The sequence below is a fragment of the Drosophila elegans genome, unplaced genomic scaffold, assembly GCF_018152505.1.
Source record: "Drosophila elegans isolate 14027-0461.03 unplaced genomic scaffold, ASM1815250v1 contig_814, whole genome shotgun sequence".
In the NCBI taxonomy this organism is placed as follows: domain Eukaryota; kingdom Metazoa; phylum Arthropoda; class Insecta; order Diptera; family Drosophilidae; genus Drosophila; species Drosophila elegans.
The window spans coordinates 17,435,228-17,453,352 of record NW_024546167.1 but is presented as its reverse complement, the minus strand read 5'-3'; the positions used below and the strand labels follow the sequence as shown (position 1 = coordinate 17,453,352).

The 18,125-nt window shown below is 37.7% G+C and overlaps 1 protein-coding gene across 1 annotated transcript; it reads left to right on the top strand.

The window, feature by feature from the left end:
* The first annotated feature begins 296 nt into the window (after positions 1-296).
* On the top strand, positions 297-1,763 carry LOC108147888 (targeting protein for Xklp2 homolog). The gene is made up of 2 exons (XM_017274647.2): positions 297-664; positions 962-1,763. The coding sequence occupies exons 1-2, from the start codon at positions 365-367 to the stop codon at positions 1,502-1,504; spliced, it is 843 nt and encodes a 280-aa protein (XP_017130136.1). The 5' UTR covers positions 297-364; the 3' UTR covers positions 1,505-1,763.
* The last annotated feature ends 16,362 nt before the right edge of the window (positions 1,764-18,125 follow it).

Below are 18,125 nucleotides of genomic sequence, written 5' to 3'. Positions count from 1 at the left end.
TTGCAATCAAATTGACACCACATAGACGTCCTGGACTGACAAGGACAGACAGACAGGACAGGTTGGACAGGAAACTGACAGCGTCGGCCGAAAGAGGGTGCTACCACGCCCCCTTCTCCTTCTGTTTGGAAGTGCATCTGGTTGGAACCGGAAACTGCAGACAGCCCCGAACATTTGGAGTACTTCTGGCCAAGTGTCAGTCGGAATACCTTACATTATTTATGCCAGCACATCCAAATTGAATTCTCACTAACGCCCAAACATTTTCACCCGAGTAGGCCCGTAATTTAATGTATTTACCATATGCAACTACAATTCCAAATACTCCACATAAGCTGACAGCATAATAAGAACAAAAATCATAATGTCGGATTCGAAAATGGAGTTCAACTGGGGCGATCTGAGTGTGCAGTCGCTGGAGGGCTTTACATCCGAAATAACCGAGTGGTCCAGCAAGGACAACTACTTCGTCACCGCCACCGCCACCAAGGAGTTACCCACACAGCAAATGCATCGGAAGCAGGTGGAGCAGATCCAGCAAAGTGGCAGCCGCATTGTCAGCCAAGCCCAACAGCATTCCCATGTTTTGGTCGCAGATCTGTTAAAGAATCTAAGGATTAGTTGTGCGAAGCCCGTGTTTCCTTCACAAGTATCCGCTCCCAAGGTAACGCTTACGAAATTTATTTTTAAATATATTTTTAAGGCTAGTTTTAATAATTTGAAATTAGTTTTAGGTAGTAATCTTTTATAATATAATAATATATTTTTAAGGCTATATATATTTATTTGAAATTAATTTTAAGCTTATTACCATTTTTAACAACAATTTCATAAACATATATTACTAAAAACCAAAAAAAAAAAAGTTTTAAAATTTTTTATTTAAAATCTATTTAAATGGCAAATCGAAATCAAACAAAAACTAATTTATAAACAACGTTGAATATTTCTTTTACCTTAGGCCTATCACTTCAAGGACATATATTCCAGTCGCAAGGATCAGTTGATTCGTGAGTGTATGGAACAGGAACGTAGGCTCCGTGAGTTCCGTAGTCGACCTATGCCGGATTTTCGGCCAGCACACGAACGCCTGGCCACTAAGGTCGCCGTGCATCGAATCACCTGCCCGGTGACCCCAAATGTGCTGAAGAATTCGCTGATAATGGAACAAAAGCGTCGCCTAAGAGTGGAGCAGCTGAAAAAGGAGCTGGAACAGGAGGTTAAAAAACATTTTTCAAGGGCCAAACCCATTCCATTGAGCAGTCGGCAGCCCTTGAAGCCGCTGAATCGTCCATTAGTTACTCATCAGCCCTTTAATCTATCCGTCGAACTGCGTGTCCAGCAGCGGCGTCTCTACAATGTCCAGAATTCCAAGAACCAGGATGCCAAACGCCGGGAACTGGAGGAGCAAAGACAGCGGACGGAGCGTGAGGCTTACCAAAAGCAACGCCAACTAACCAAGTTTAAAGCTCGTCCCAACCCATTTGCCCTCAGCGCACGTTGACCAGGGGGGTTCCCTCACATTTTACTTTGTTTTCCGATTTGGTTTCGTTTTATTGTTGAAAATTTGTTTTGTTGTTCAAAGAAATTAAATTACTATAATCACCACAGAAAGCAACCACAGGCACAACCATACAGTTGGGAACAAATATATAGAATTCCGGCAGAATTCGCTTTAGGTGATTTTTAGAAAAATAATATGATTATAATATTAATTTTATATTGAAAGCCTTTAAAGGAGATAAAATACATTAATTTTAAAATCTTTATGATTATAAACTTGGAATAACATATACAGAAGTAAATATTTAATACTGTATTTAAAGTTTATGTCTCCTTTATAATATATAAGGATTTTATATAATCTATTTCGCAAAAGAAGTATAGTTTGTATGGTTTTAAAGATTAAGAATAGCTTTTAAAAAAAACTCTTTCCATTAAATATGGAAACTTAAACTTATAAATTAAATACGTATTTATTTGTTGTCCAGTAAGACAATGTTCATAAAACTAAATTACTTAAGAAGCATTTGCTAGACCTCTTTGGGCGCCCTCTGTTGTAGGTGTGCATGTGTGGATCCGCACATTCAATTTGTTCATTTAAAATGGTTTAGGTCGATGGCTCCATCAATCAAGTGGTCCTGCCCCAACCCACCTATATGGGTAGATATACACATCCATATCCCTGCCCGAGATCCGATCCAATCCAGTCCGCAGGGCAACGCCCACGTGTTCCACTACAAACAATTTGTTGTAAGTGTATCAATTGATGCGCCTGCATGTGTGTGACTGGGTGTGAGTGTGGGTGGTTGTGCGAGTCACATAATCAAAAGCACAAATACTAAAACAAGCACTCAAACTGTCAAAGCGATGATTGATAGTGTTGACATTCGCTTTTTGGCTCCAGCCATCAGCCATAGGATCTGACTTTTTGTGCATTGAGCTCCTGTTAATGGGACGTTTCGGCGGCGGCCTCGTCCTTTCAAAAGATTCCATCGAAAACCCCTCGAAAATCCCCTATTCCGCCGTCAGATCATCCCCGTGTGTGTAGCGCTGAATGATGAATTGCATTGCATGTGTTTATCGAGCTACACTGAAACAGGTATTTATTGCAAATGTGGCGAGCAGGTTTAAAGGTGAGCATCCATCACTTGATCTCGATTTGAATGGGAATTAAATGCAATTAAATTGTAACAAGCTGTTGGTTACTTTGCTTCAGGTAATTCAAATTTAACTTTAATGACTTAACTTTAAATTTTAAATATGTTTATTTATAGCCCCCGCAATGTGGCAATAGTCCCCAATAAATGGCTGTTATTTTTATATACTAGTTGGGGTCTAGTTTTTTATAAAACATTTTATTATTTCCTTATTTATTTAATTATATCATTTCTAGACAACTTACTTTCTGTACGAAATGGGAAGTTTTCCACCCTCTTATTTACAGTTTATTAACAGTCACATTCTGAATTCATTGGCTGTTACAATATCCTGCAAATAACATAGACAAACCCCATCCATAACAGTCTGCAAATACAAGGACATGGGGAAAACTGTGCTAACGGTTAACAGTGCCAGCGGGGTGTTTGCTAACATTTAACTGTATTGTGCAAGGATATGTTGCTGTTAGCAATAACTTAACATACTGCTTAACGGTCTACAAAATGTAAAGGTCGTACATATGAAAGTCTAAAAAGAATTGAGAAAACGATTTACAAAAATTATTGGCCGTGGATAAGGATCATGTTTTACAAAGATTTATTGATTTTCATATTTTGTAAAAACGACAGAAATTGCAAAAAAAAAGTGTGAGGAAAAAACTGTTATTGAGAAATTTTAATTAAGAAACAAACTTCATATAAAATGTTAGCCTTTTTGGCTTTTAAAATTTGTATGTTCTAGGAATCAAAAGGAGTTAATAATAACTTAACTTAGACAGGAAAAAAAGACCTTTTTGATATCCACACAAAGTTTTTCCTGTAAAATGTTTCCAATGTCAATAACCCAACTCTTTTAGTTTCGTTCCAGCGACGGCAGCTACTCCTTTCTAAGCTGGGATCAGTCGCTTAGTCAGCATATATGCTCAAAATCTCAGGTGACAAGCATCGAAGTTCATAATCGTGAGCTCGCGAAAATGCGTGTCTTGCATTTCGGATGCGGATGCAAAAATCCGCGAAGTGCGGAGAATTTATACGAGCGAGCAAACAGAGCAATTGCGTATTCAAGGCGGAACAATGTGCCGAATTTGATGGGAGCGTGGGAGTGTATCTTTCTTGTTGTATTTTTTGGTTTTTATGGCAAGGAGCTTGCGGTTAAATGAGTTGCCCATAGAACAGCGAAAGGCGGAAGGAGGCAGGACGAAGGATCCGAATGCTCGCTCCTTGTGGAGCGCGGAATTTAATAACGCGCTGATGCATGCAAAATAACGCATAAAAACGTAAAAATGCACACGCAAAAAAGTAAACAAAGCACATACACATTTACGAGTACGTACTCGTACCCCCACAAAACTGAAGCAAAATCGGGGAACACAAAAAGTGTGGGCGGAGGTAGTTGAGTTGCAAGCGCCGCGGTAAAAACAATTTTCGCAGTCAATTTTCTTTTATGAGCAGAAAATATTTCACAGTGAAAATATTATATGAATATTGGCAGCCGTCAGCCGTCGGCGGTTTCGGCCTGTGACTGTCTTTTGGCCTGAAAGTGGGCGCAGGGAGCATGGAGGCGTGGCGCAATATGAACAAAAACTTACAGCAACAATTGGCCGACGTTTTCAAGCGCCCCCCCATACCCTTTAATTGTAATGGATAGCCTTGGTTTCGAAATATCCCCTTTGTTGATTTTATAAAAAGTTTCATTTATCCTTTATGAAAAATAAGGATGGAATGTTTGGTGGAAAGTATAATAATTAATATGTTGGGAATACATACTCTATATTGAAAAAAATTTAGATTGTATTTGATTTAATTAAAAAGTGGCATTTACGTAACACTCTTTTATATGCAAATTTTAAAAAATATAATAATTAAATTTTTAAGTTTTTAATGCCAACACTTTTTTAAATAGATATTTACAATTAATGTTTATTAAATAATAAATATATAATGACTATATGTATATTGTTTCTAAACAGGTATTTAATGCTAAAATGTTCTTTGCATAAGAACTTATAAATAACGATTTATTTTTATTAAAGCACATTATTTTTATCTTTAATGCCAAATGTGCCGAAATGTCTAATTTATGAATATGAAGGTTTGTACTTTTAGCTATTGAAAACATTGTTTACCTTCGGTATACTTTTTTACTGTTTTATGGTTTCTACTCTTTTTTTCCAGAAAAAATTTTGTTTGTACGGTATAAAAACAAAATCAGAGCGCAACAAAAGATGAGCGAAATTAAAGCAGAGCAATAAAAGGAAAATCCGAGCGAACGCCCAGTCTTCAATGAGGCTCATAAAACGAAACAAAAGCGGTGCGACAACGAGTACGAATACGAGAACACCAATTGCTGCAGAAAGTCAAAGTCATTAAAATGTAATGTCATCGTCAACGTTTCTCAGCTCCAGACCCCATCATTTCCATGCCCCGCGCTTTTCCGCATTTTCCGCAGTAGCCCGCGGCGCTTAGTTGCCATTTCAACTCCTTCAGCCCTCGTGCGCTCCATTAATGATGGATGACGACTCGACTAGAACCCAGAACGCAGATCCCAGATCCCAGAACCCAAAACCCCGAACACAACCCCATATCACCTCACTCCCCTTAAATTCTCAGGGTTTTCTCTACTGCTACTGCTGCTCACCGAAAATGATTTGATGAAAACATTTGAAATTTTTATCGGGTGCAAATTTATGCAGAACTGTTGATGTCATCGCCGTTGCGTTGGCCGCAGAAAAATGATGACGATGCCGTTGTGACGTTGAAATATGAAGGCGCATTACCTTCTGCTCATTGGTGATTTACCCACCCAACCACTCAGCCCTTCATTTTCCCGCTTTTCCCATTTCCCCTAGCGTAGGAGCTTCCTGTTTTTAACTGTGTGCATGGCGGTAGACGATAAGAAGTTTTTGTCGTTGTTCCTGTTTTTATGGGATTTAATTTTGATTAACATTGGGCCTGCACTTAAAATTTGTAAAAAATGACCTTGAAATTGATTGGAAGCTGGCATTCTTTATTTTATATGCCACATAAAGATTTCTACAGTTGAATAAACTGAAAGACTATTATTTCTTTCATGTGTGGGAGACGTTTATTTTTAAAGAATCGTAAAAGTGAGATTGAATTTAAGGGATTGGTAATTTTCGGTTCAAAAAAAGCTATTTACATGTCTATAAATGCTTCATTCGGCAAATAACAACTGGTTTATACAAATGAAACTACAAAATATTGCTTAAGCATAAAAAGTACTTTTAGTAATTCTCGTCAATATATGAATGAAAATATCACACTAGTTGTGGTTAAGCTGTTGAGTGTTGAACAAATATTTGGCTGATATTTCAAGGTGTCTGAACATTTGTTATAAACTTTATACAAAAACTTTACTTTTGGATGAATCACACATTTTTTGTTGGCTTTATTTTATGACCTTTAAAAATTGTAGACTACATATTTGCAGAGTACTTTTTGTTTGCATTTTTTATATTTATTGCAGTTCTTGCACAGAAACATTGATGGTCGTAACATGAGATCGTAGGGAGCGTAATTTTTGCTTCGTTTGCGACTCCAGGTTTATTATGGTCCATACACCTTGGCGAACTTTTTATTGTGGCGCATCTATTGCATAAACTTTAAGCAAATTGCAAATGAAAGTTTCTGGGATTTTACATGACAGTTTATGGGTTTGAAATGTAAGTGCTGGTTGGATGTTGCGTACGAGGTGTAGTTGGGTGTATAGAAATGTGAGTATGTATGGTCATGTGGAAGTAATATGAAAGTTTTCCTTTTTTATGCGTCTGCAGGACCCATGGGGCGAAGTAGCTGCTGCTGTCGGTGGCGTCATGTTTTATTGCCCCACGGTTGGTTCTGGGATGCGAATGCGGTGGTGTTTCAGTGTTCCCGGGGTGGTTTAGGGTGGCTCAGATGGACCCCGTGGTGGTGGCACGTGCACTCCCACAGGTGACGATGGCCTCGTTTATGAACAAACAGCAAAATGTTGTCAACATTTCAAAATTATTTGTTCAATACACAAACACACAAACAAACCGATGGCGACATGTGTATGCGGAGGAGTCCTACATATGTCCGTGTGTGTTGTCTTTTTCGCAGCGAGTGAGTGTGCGGGTGTGTGTGCGTGTTATTAAATTAAACACAGAGCTACCATCAGTGGGCCAAAAGCATTCATTAGCCACGTTTACTGCACCCGTGGCGACCTCCATTCCGGCTGATGAGTTTTTTTTCTTTTTTTTTTCCGCTTTTTTGTTGTTGTCTCTGAGTGAAACTTTCTGTGTTTGCCTTTTCTACATACCCAGCACTTGAGGGGATATCATTTCTGGGGACTTTGCATTTCGTCTAACAATATTATATATTTTGATATATTTTTAAATAATATAATTAATTTGATGTATATCTTTAAAATCGATTATTAATAGTTTGGATCTGTGCATATTTAGAATTTGTTTATGAGAATAATAAAATACAATTAATTAGCTTTTATTTCTATAATTAGAAATATCGAAATGATCTAATATGTTTTAATAGGTAGAGTGATTAAAATAATTTAATAGAAATATAAAATGCTGATTACAATTAAGATGGTCCTTAAAAGCATTTAAATTTTGTTCTATGCAGCTTAATATGGTTTCTCGTTTTTCCGGTATCAAGTATTCGAACATCCTCAAGTTGTCGGCCTGTTTGAGAATTTTTTTCATTACTTTGTCTATTTGCTTAGCATTGTTGTGGCAGTTGCTGCTCCTGTTTCTGTTTTTGTTGTCCTGGCTGGCGGTGTTATTATTGCTGTTGCGGCTGCTGCTGGTGTCGCTGGCACTTCGTGACTTTGTGAACGCTAGATTTTAATATTTCGCCCTTACTGGGCTCTTATTTTGGCCCTCCAGAGCGTCACGATGACGACTACGTGAGCCTGTTTGCACACACAGAAATGATTATTGCACACCATTTTGGCAAATGGCGCCGGGTTCGTCCATTTCGTCCTTCCGTCCGCTCCATCCGCTCCTTCCGCTCCTTCCGCTCTTCACCGGAAACCCATTGGCATTTAAATGTAAACATATAATATAGAGAAACGGGCCCCGGCTGCTGCTGCACTTAAATGCGATTCTGGGCCAGCCCAGCCCAGCGCATTAATTCTAATTAACTTTCTGCGGTCGTCTAACCCAAAACTCGCTTTATGAGTACTTTTTTGGGATCTGGTTTCCACAGCGCCTGGCCTCGGGTCCGAATTGCGTACCAAATGAAGTGCAGGCAATAAAAAGCGACAAAGGCAAATGGCAAACCGTGGTTCTGCTCCTGGGCCTCCTTACAGCGTTTCGTACGTTGAGCCATGAAAGTGGAAATGAAAATTTATACACTCTGCGGCTGGGGCAGCGGGAGCGGGAGCGGTACGAGGGGATCGGGATTCGCAGCTCGCCGTGATTAAAACACCTGTGCCGACAGCTGCCGGGGAACTCACACGCACACAGTTGTCCGCATAAAATTAGTATTCCATTAAAAAAATGATTTGTTTAAAAGAAATCAACCATTTATTTGTAAAAATATGTTGGCAAGAAATCAATGTTTCTAAAAAAACGGAAACAATATCATACTCACTTCTAAAAATAAATTTAATTAAATTAATTTTAAATCACTTCTATTTGTGTGAACCCTGCTGTACCACTGTGGCATTAGTAACTAAGAGTTGGACAGGATAACTCCCTTGATTGTTGCTGGCAGCTGGCTAGGCGATCATAGCTTTTCATTTCGCCAGGCTAATGAAACGTCATGTTATTTATGGCCGGGATGCGCTCTAATGCAAAAGCATTTCTCCTCATTTAGGCCTTGGCCAGATGACCACCAAGGGAGAAAAACAAGACCAAATGGTGTCAGGAAATCTTCCTTTGGGGCATCGTGATAATTGCAACAATTATTTCCTAGTTTTAGTTTGTCATCAGAGAGGGAAGTTTAATTTTGGAAACAAATATAAAAATGGAACACGCTAAATACTTTTTCTTAAAGCGACAGTGCGAATGAGTTATACAAAATTATTATAAATTATATTTATATACTTGTCACTCACGCACTGCTATACAAAATAGAATAATGAATACAATGAAATTTGCACTTCTGTAAGCTGAATAAAGCGCACAAGAGGAAAGAAAATATTTAGTAAGTGATTATAAAGGTGAACAGAAGTTATGATAATATATTTTCAAATTAATTTGTATTGACAAAGTAAACGCTTTACACGAGTTTGTTAACTGGTAATTTATAAAATATTTATTCAAATGTTTTGAGTCTGTTTTTGCATCTTAGTAGTAAGCACTTAAGAGCTCAATTTTATCTTTGTTATAACCTTTAGCTTTTTCTTAAGCCTATTATCAATTGACTTTCAGAAATGACCATTTCCTGTCTAAAAACAGTTTTCCATGGGTCAACAGATAACCGGCAAATGAACTGCCATAAATAAACTATAAATTTCTTTAGCACATAATTCATTCAACTATCCCAGAAACTAAGCAAGCAAAAAGTTGAACTCGAGTCGGGCCATTTGACACGCTGTTCAATTTGTCTTAAAAATCAGTGCAAGTCCCCAAATTCCCCCTATAGAAAACCCAACAAGAAGCGATCCAGACATATTGCTCACTTGTCACTTCAGTGAATGCGCTTCAGTTGGGATTGAGATTGGGATTGGGGTTGGGCTTGGGCTTGGGCTTAGAAACCCGGGGTTTCGGTCCTGTCCAGAGTCCAGACCTTTCGCAACCCAAACGTGTTCGGCATTGATAAATTTCAGGGCGTGATGGCAAAGGACGAGGAAAAAGCAAATGACTTCCAGCGGTCACGCCATTAAGAATGCTAATGTGTCTATTCAATGCGAATTTTATGCAAATGGCAAGGTTAAAAGCAAAATAAGAGCCGCGCTCTGGTAATGCGATAAAAAATTTGACACATCATCACTTTTCAATAAAATCAACAAATTTTATTTAAGTCACCCCAGAGAGAGAGAGGATGCGCCTCGCTGGCTGGCTGGCTGGCTGGCTGGCTGGTCCCCCAATAAACTTTTCCTCCCTCGTCCTTTTTCCGTTTTTTTTTTTTTTTGCGCTGGCACAAAAGAGGGAAGGCCAGGAAGGATGTGAATTGCAGGAGGGTCGACAGAGGGGCTGCGAAAATGGCTCTGGCACTGCCACTGCCATTTGGAGCTTATCCATTTTGGCCAAACGGTTTTTGCCATGTTTCCCTGGATGCTGACTGCTTTGTTGGCCGCCTTTTCTTTTGGCTTTTCCGCTTTTGTCCGACTACTGGCCATTGTCCCGACTACTGGGCTGAACGGATGAAGTAGCCATTGGCTTAGGATTTCAGCTGGAATTCGAAAATACTTTGCATTTGCAGAAATTTCAAATCCGGTTATGCTGCTGCTGCTAATTTCTCTCTTTCTGGTTTACTTTCTAGGGCACTTCAGCCGCCTCGATTACAACATCCAACTGGAGCTTCTCAAAATGCTAACCCAAATGTCAATCACGTGATTGATGGCACACTGACAATTGAGCCGCCAGCAAATCGGATTGGATTCAGCTGGTGTATTTACCAGCAATATGTAGTCGATGGAAAGCCATCTTTCCACTTTTCCGTATACGAGTGCGAGTACATTTTCCAAAGCCATGACGGATGCAGAGTTTTCCGCTGTCAAATCGAGCCCCAGTCGGGCAAATGTGGCAGTTCAATAACGCGATGAAGTGCACAGAAAAAAATATCAAAATTTCCTAATTTTTTTAATATCTCTTCAATTTTCCTTCGTGTTTATAAAAAAAATTTATTTTTGAACACATTATTCCTAATAATTATTTCAAATATATGAAATAGGAAGGTGCCACCGAAATCATTTGCGTTGTAAAATCACGTTTAAAGCTGTCTATAAGAATGTAGTGAATAATAAATCGTTTTGGTTCGAAATTCATTTATTAAACTCTACACATATTGTTGCAAATAAAAAAATTTCTAAAAAGATGTTAATAATTTTCTAATACAATTTAAAACTTGGTAAAAGTTAGTTAAATTTTCTTTATGTGCAGTTTAGCAGTAGGGAAAGATATTTACTTTATGAGCAGTCAATGTTTCTTATCCTAACAGCTGTGTAAATACTATTAACGCCTCATTCACGAGCGGGTGCCAAAAACATTTACGTTTATGTTCATTGCTAAATTGCCTTGCTTTTAATTGCCCACGTTGGCCTTGTCCTTGCTGCCCCTTTACTTAAATTTGTTTCACCTTTCGTGTAAACATCGCGTGCAATTATTTTCCCTTCGCCCAGTGGCCCGAAGAAAAAATCCCATTCAATTGAACAAAACGAAACGCTTATCAAAAACATTAAGTCAGCAGCCAAAGTCGCGACAGCAGCGTCAACAAACAAACAATTAAGATTGGAAGGCACATTTAAAAGGGGGTTTGGTTTGGAGGGTTTTTAAAGCTTTTCACGGGTCATTAAAGAATATTTAATCCAACACTTATAGGCAAGCTCAATTTATAGTTAGTTTAGATTATATAAATACTCAAAACCTACAAAAAAACTATTATCCTGTGTAAATTTTTGGTTTTACAAGCTATGAACTTTATATTTTAAATACAATTTAAAGCAGACCATAATTGGTTATTTTGTTCTGGCAGTCGAACTCCTGTTTTTTATCACACTTTAGCCTAGATCCCTTCCTACTTCAATTCCACTATTAAATATTAAACTCTTTTAGCAACCCTTTTACACACCCTATCAGACATCAACGTCGGCTTCATTAAAAGAAAGGATTTTCTGTTTGAGCCAAACAAAATGGGGGATAAAAAAAGAAATGTGACGGCAATTTAATTAAAAACTTATGAATGGGTGAACAAAAAAGTTTGCTCATCCTTAGACCTCAAGATGTTTTTATCGTTGTTGTTTGCACAAATGGAATCTCTACCCACACACACATACACACCCACTCACAAACCAGCACACACTCGTGTAGTGAAAGTTTACGCTTTCTGAATAGTGTTTGTGTGTGTTTGTTTTGGCCTGATGCAGATCAGCAAACGAAGTCAGCTCGGCATCAAACTTTCCATAGCGTAAAAATATAATTGGAGAAATTTAAAAAAGTTTTTGTTTTATTTGCTGGCTTTTCCCGTCAAAGGACCCTATTTTCCTGCCTCAAAGAGGAAGCTTGTAGAGCTGGCACCACATCAATAGTATACACTATTTTAAATACTAAAGAATTGATTTATTTAATAAAATGCAATTATCACTATATTAATACTTAATCTAAATAGGTTTTTTGTGGGGAATAGCAATGATTTTTAAACAAAAATCATATATTACAAATATACAAAAAACATTTAAAAATTATAATGAAAACAGCATGCCCAAAATAATAATATATGTAATATATTCGATGCTAAAAAAATGAATATTATTATCATAACATCAAGGCCAAAAAAATGATATATTTAAATTTGAACCAGTATATTTTTTAAACAGTCATTTATTAAAGCTGATGTAATTGATAGTAATTTATCAACTTTATTAAAGGGTCAGTTTTTCGATTAGAACCGCCTGCAAATCCAATTGGTAAATCAATTTCGTAAATGTTTTCGTATTTGGCCAACGCTCAAGAATGCATTGTAAATGTATTTACACAATTTGGTCTCTTGGTCGCAATTTCACTTGGCACATACGCTGGCATTTCTCAACGTTTAGCCCATGCCAGAAATCTAGAAATGTAGCAATCCGGCAATCCAGCAATCCAACAATCGCCCCAGCTCCAGTGCCAATCCGTTGGTTTAGTTCAGTTTAGTTTGTTTCGTTTCGTTCCGTTTCGGTTTGGCTTGCCCATTTCATTGTGTGCACTCAGGAAAAAGTGAATAAGAAAATTTGTTTGCCAACTTTCGGTGTAATTTGTAAACATCAAAGAGAATGGCAAAGAAAACATGTCGCCGGCTGAGTCAAAGGGATCAAGAGTTGCTTTGCGAATTCGTGCGGAAATCTTCTACGTGTGCGGCATGCCAAGAGCCGGAATATGTGCACAGTAGAGCGAAGTGCCCCCAGGCCTGGGATTTCCCTGGCCTCTAGCTCCTGCTCCAACTTCAACTCCAACTCCACCCCTGCCACTCCCCTTCCCCCTTTTTGACCCACCGCCACGCTGACAATCCGCATCGAAACTGATCCCAGATGGGTGAAGGCGGGCTCAAGGTGAACTGGATGTCCTGGAAATCATCCTTTATGCAGGTTACATCTTCAAGCGGATGGATATACACTCAGAGATAAAACGGAGCTGAGGTAAAGAAAACATAAGTATAAATTTAAAAATGGTAAAGAAAACATCTTGCTTAATAATAAAAGTCATAAGACTTAGATTGTTACAATGTTTACTCATTTATTTATTAAAAATCATAGCTAGTTTTCCTAGGAAAAATATGCACAATTTAAGATTTAATTTAATAGTTTTAATAATGTCATGTCTTTTAGCAAAGGTTAATAAAGATGTTTTTTTTGCTTAAGAAATAAAAGTTAAATTATATATTTAACATACAGAAATATATGCAGAGAAATAATAATATATTAATAATAATAATAATATTAATAGTGAGACAATTATTGTATTAGATATCTAAAAACAAATATATAATTGCTAGACTGGAACTTTAAAACTACCAGAAAGTAACAATCCACCATATTCCAATTGTTATTATAAAATATTCAAATTATGTTTAAGTTAAGTTATTCTTTTAATCACAATTCATTTTATGTTATACTTTAAATAAATAAATGAACTACCACCAATGCTTATTAAGCAAACAATTTTTAAATAAATTGGCTATAAAGTATAGGCCAAAGTTATGGCTTCGATTGATTTTTCTGCCTGTATTCGAGGCTCTAAATGTCCGTGCTAATGAAGCGTCCTGCTTTCCAGATGTCCAGATGTCCGGGGCGCAAACGTTTCACCAAAGTTATGATAACAAAGAACTAATTAAGAAACATGACGTCCTTATGACAGCCCCAGCCTCCGCAGGACTACACTTTCAGGCTTCCTTTTGGGTTTCCAGCACCCAGCTCCTAGCATCCAGCTCCCAGTTCCCAGCCGCATCTCTGCCGCGTTGATGGTCTGATGTACTAATTAAGTTTTGAACGTGACGAGAAATTGCAAGTAGCAATTTCGTTGTTTGATTTTTCGCAGCGAATTTCTCTGGCGTCGATTTTTTCCTCAATGTTGCCTTCAGTTTTTTTCCCTTCCCCTGAGTGATTTCATCTGAATAATTAGCTGCAAAGTGGGCAAGTCTCTGGCGGCGAAGGCTTGATGAGCTCCACGTCCGGCTGTGGGCGTGTGGTTATTCCGGGCGGAGCTGCAAATTAGAATTAATTTTCTTGATGCTTCGACAGTTCCACGCATAAACAGATGAGTCCAAGGAGCTGAAAAACCATTTCGCACTGTTGTGATACCGGATAGACCACCGTTTCGTGTTATAAATATTAACTTCTTTGTATTCTAATTAGGTTATGGTGTTTTAAAGAATGAAGACTTATATATAAAAATCTTTAAGCTGTAAGTTTTTGTGAGATTGCCGAGACATAATGTTCCAAATGTCTCTTTTCTAATGCTTACATATTTTCATATCCTTTTTTCGTCCTGTTTTGAGTTAGAGCCTTATATAATTTAGTGTTTGACATTTTGGTAATGCTCTTTTTTTGGCTATCAGGCTTATAAAGTTTTAATTTGACAACGAATCGTCAAACTCTTACTTTAAAACTTTTTTTTTACAAAGTTGTAATTATTAAAGCACAATGGAATGAATAGGTATATAGAATGCTCATTTAATTTTTACCTTTTTTAAGAATATCCTTTTATGTTAACAACCTTGAAAGAGTTATGTTAAATTAACTTAGTTACCTTTCCAAATTTCGTTTGGGAGACTATTCTACAAGATCCAATTTTAAAACTGATGCGAACCAGCTTCCCTCTCCTGCTTTTCATTATTTCAATTTACTTTTATTGTTAACAATCTACCATCGTATCTTTTGCACACAAGCTGAATATGGCTTAAGTATAATCCATTTCCGTAGCGTCCGACATTCCCCAGCTTCGTATTTTCCCCTCCGAATTATATATACGGATTTCCCAGCACAGCCCTTTCCGTTTTCCCTTTGATTCAGATCGGCTTTGGCGCCTCTTGTTGAGGTTTCATTTCGCTTTGAAAATATAATTACAACTGTGGAGCTCGGCGTTTCGTTGTCTCCTGCCAGCAGCGTGTTTTCCTTTCGGCATCCTTTAATATGCATTTTTCACGTTTTCCGCTTTTGTCTCTTTTGTAAGTGGGGGAAAATGGGGAAAATGCGAAATAGCGCTCCAGTGCGGGGAGTGATAAAAATTACCGTTGCGGGGATTAAGAAGTTTCGCTATTATCATTCAAATTATAATTACTCGCAATTGTTTTTATAATGTTCATTAACATTTAGCGCCTTCTGAAGCTGCCTGCCAGCAGTTTTCGTAGCAGACATTTTCATAATTATTTTTTAAATTGCCATTTTCCACTGTTTTTGTTTTTGCTGGCCCGAAGCGAGGATTTGTGGGAAGTGCGATAGCATGTGTTAATTACGTTTGGGATCTTCTTCCAAGTGGAGGCCAAAATCCTTCTTAATTTTTCCTATAACATTATAGTTGAACCCACATTCCGTTCGCCAGACTTTCATGTGACTTTGGTAAGTGTTAAATTTGTGTCGCTTACTTTGTTTTGCTGCAAACAAATTGCCCGCAAACACGCAAATGTATCTTCCTTGCCGAGAAACAAATACCAAAATTAATTTTTCATAGACACGAAGCTCTCTTCTCGGTCAGCCAGTCATTCCATTCAGTCAGCCATTCATTCAGAGGTAGGTGGTCGAGTTGTCTGTTTCAATTTATCTGATGATAGTTTAATTAAATAATTTCCACTCACTGTCAGTCGCACAAAGCGAAGGTTCAATATGACAATTCAAATGTAAATATATATATATTTATATATATTCCTCCCTGATGTGCTTGTTTTTTATCGCAAATCTTTATCGGTTTGTGGCAACTGTATGATTTATTTCGGTTTTTTTTCAGTTCAACGCCCACAATTAGTTCCACTCAAATAAATCAAAAGAAAATTTTTGTAAATATTTACGCAGCCTGCAAATATTGCACTTGCATTTACAGTCATATATTTTTATGGCCGAAGAATTTTTGCATTAAGCCACAATGATTTCTTTTTTTCACGGTTTCCCGTAATGCAATATTTATTTGTATTTCAACTGATCTGCAACATTTGCACAAATAAATGTTTTTGGCGATGGGTTTCTATTCTTTGTGGTATAATTGTATAACACTGATCTCCTATTATTTTTCGGGAAATCATTTATTATAATAACAATATATTGATATTTATGCATCAGTTAAGGGATATATGTAACTTCACTCTTTTTCTGGTTTAATTACTTTTAAAGCCATATCCTTTCTTATAGATATTCGATTTTGAAAAGGAATACCTTTTGAAATGTGTGATTAAATTATTAAAAAATATTATTAATAAATAATGGTTTTTAGTTTTTTTCCCCCAGCACTACTAAGGCCTTGACTTTTCAAACCTTTACAGGTTTGTAAAGGATCATAGTCATACTAAGACGGCCTTAAGCAAATGGCATCCCAAAGTAATTAAGTACGAGCCCTGTTTAAATACAACTGCACATTGTCCTGCCGAAATGCACATTTGTGCTCTGTGTGTTTAATTAAGTCAGGCATTCGCCTGCTATTGCCATTAATTTGAGTTTACAAAAGCCTATTTGTGATTTGTCAAAATTGAATTTGCTCTTTATCAAGATTTGATTGATGGTCAAACGTTGGACGTGCTCCGGTTCCAATTTGTGTCCATCCAAGGCTTCGCCATTCGGGGCATCAAGTCTTCGAGTGGAGTGGAGTGGAGTGCAGTGGACTAGGACTAGGAGTCCCAGATTGGCGCCTGGTACTCGGAGTGGTGAACAACTTTTCCCAACAGCACAGCACTTTGTTCCAGACATTTGATTGAGAGCTCTGCGAAATGCAAATGCATTGCGGATGTCGTTCAAGGAGTCGTGGGAGTGGCAGTGGGTAGTGGGTAGTGAAGTTCTTCCAGGGAACAAGTCACTCAATGCCACTCGCCCCAAAAATCACCCACTGCACTCCACACATCAGCACATCAGATTGCATTCGATTGCAAGTTGATTGCGGCACTACATGCGGATGTGTGGATGCGGATGCGAGTGCGGATGCGGAGGCGGAGGATGGAGGCTGGAGGTATCTAACAGTTTTCAGGCGCTTTAAAAGTGCAACGGCCATTACTCCACGGGATCTAAAATGTTTCAAACATAAAATAAATTTCGGTTTTCTATGCACGACAACGAGAGGGTGTTAGATTTTACAGGGTGAAAGGAAAGTATTCCATTCATATAGAATTTCTCCATAGACTTTTTATGTTTTTTTTTTTTTGGTAATATAAATTTCACAAATATGACTATCCATTTTCCATGTAAAAAGCTATGAAAAATATATTTACTGTGAAAATTCTACGTACAACAAAGTTTGTTTCAATTTGTGATACCATAACTTTTCGGCTAAATAATTTAAGGTTTCTGAATCACTATCTCTGAAACTTAAATTTTAAATTAAGACTTTAGATTAAATAAATATTTTCTTTAACTTGTATAGAGGCTAAATTATTAATTTCTTCTATAACAATTTTTTTATATATTTGTAACTTTCAAAAACTAAAATAAAAATATTAAAACAACCAAATATTGCTATAAATTTTTTAATTATAGTTAAACAAGGGCTACCATATTATTCAACTCTAAAAATAGGGTATCAATAGTCTATGATTTGCAACTTTAAGCCATTGCAGTTGTTGTTTTGGCCGGGCAAATCTCAAATGGAGTCACATTTTCAATGGCGGCTGCAAAACTTTTGTCAACTTGTGGGCGGCCGGGGGCGTGGGGGCGGGGCGGTGCCGGAAAAAATGGCAGCCGGAAGTTGAAGTGCTGTTGGGAATTGCAAAAATTTGTTGCCTGCCATTGTCATTTTTGTTTTGCGCCGCGGCTCTGCGATGGCGGCGCATTCGTGCGTTTTATTCCCGTCCAAAACCGTGAATTCAAAGCCGACGGCGCAAAATCGAACAACCAAACCCAATCCTTTAACAACAACAGCAACATAAGCTAAAAAAAAAAAAAAAAAAAAAAAAAAACAGACGACGACGCGGGACTTTTGCAGCCATTGAAATTTCGCAGCTATTGTCAGATTTTGATGTTGCCTGTCATGCAAATCCCCGGCACAACGTGATCCGACCATCAAAATTATGTTTGGCTTGACTCTTAAATGGGAAAAAGCGGCAGCCAGAGACCAGGTGAAATATGTTTAAGCATCGATTTGACCAGATGCGGAGGAAACAACGAGCTTAGTTGACCGGTAAGTCCCT

Excerpts from the sequence above, each read along its gene's own strand:
- LOC108147888 (XM_017274647.2), top strand. The coding sequence starts at position 365 with ATGTCGGATTCGAAAATGGAGTTCAACTGGGGCGATCTGAGTGTGCAG. Across the intron at positions 665-961 it reads CACAAGTATCCGCTCCCAAG|GCCTATCACTTCAAGGACAT; the intron begins GTAACGCTTACG and ends CTTTTACCTTAG.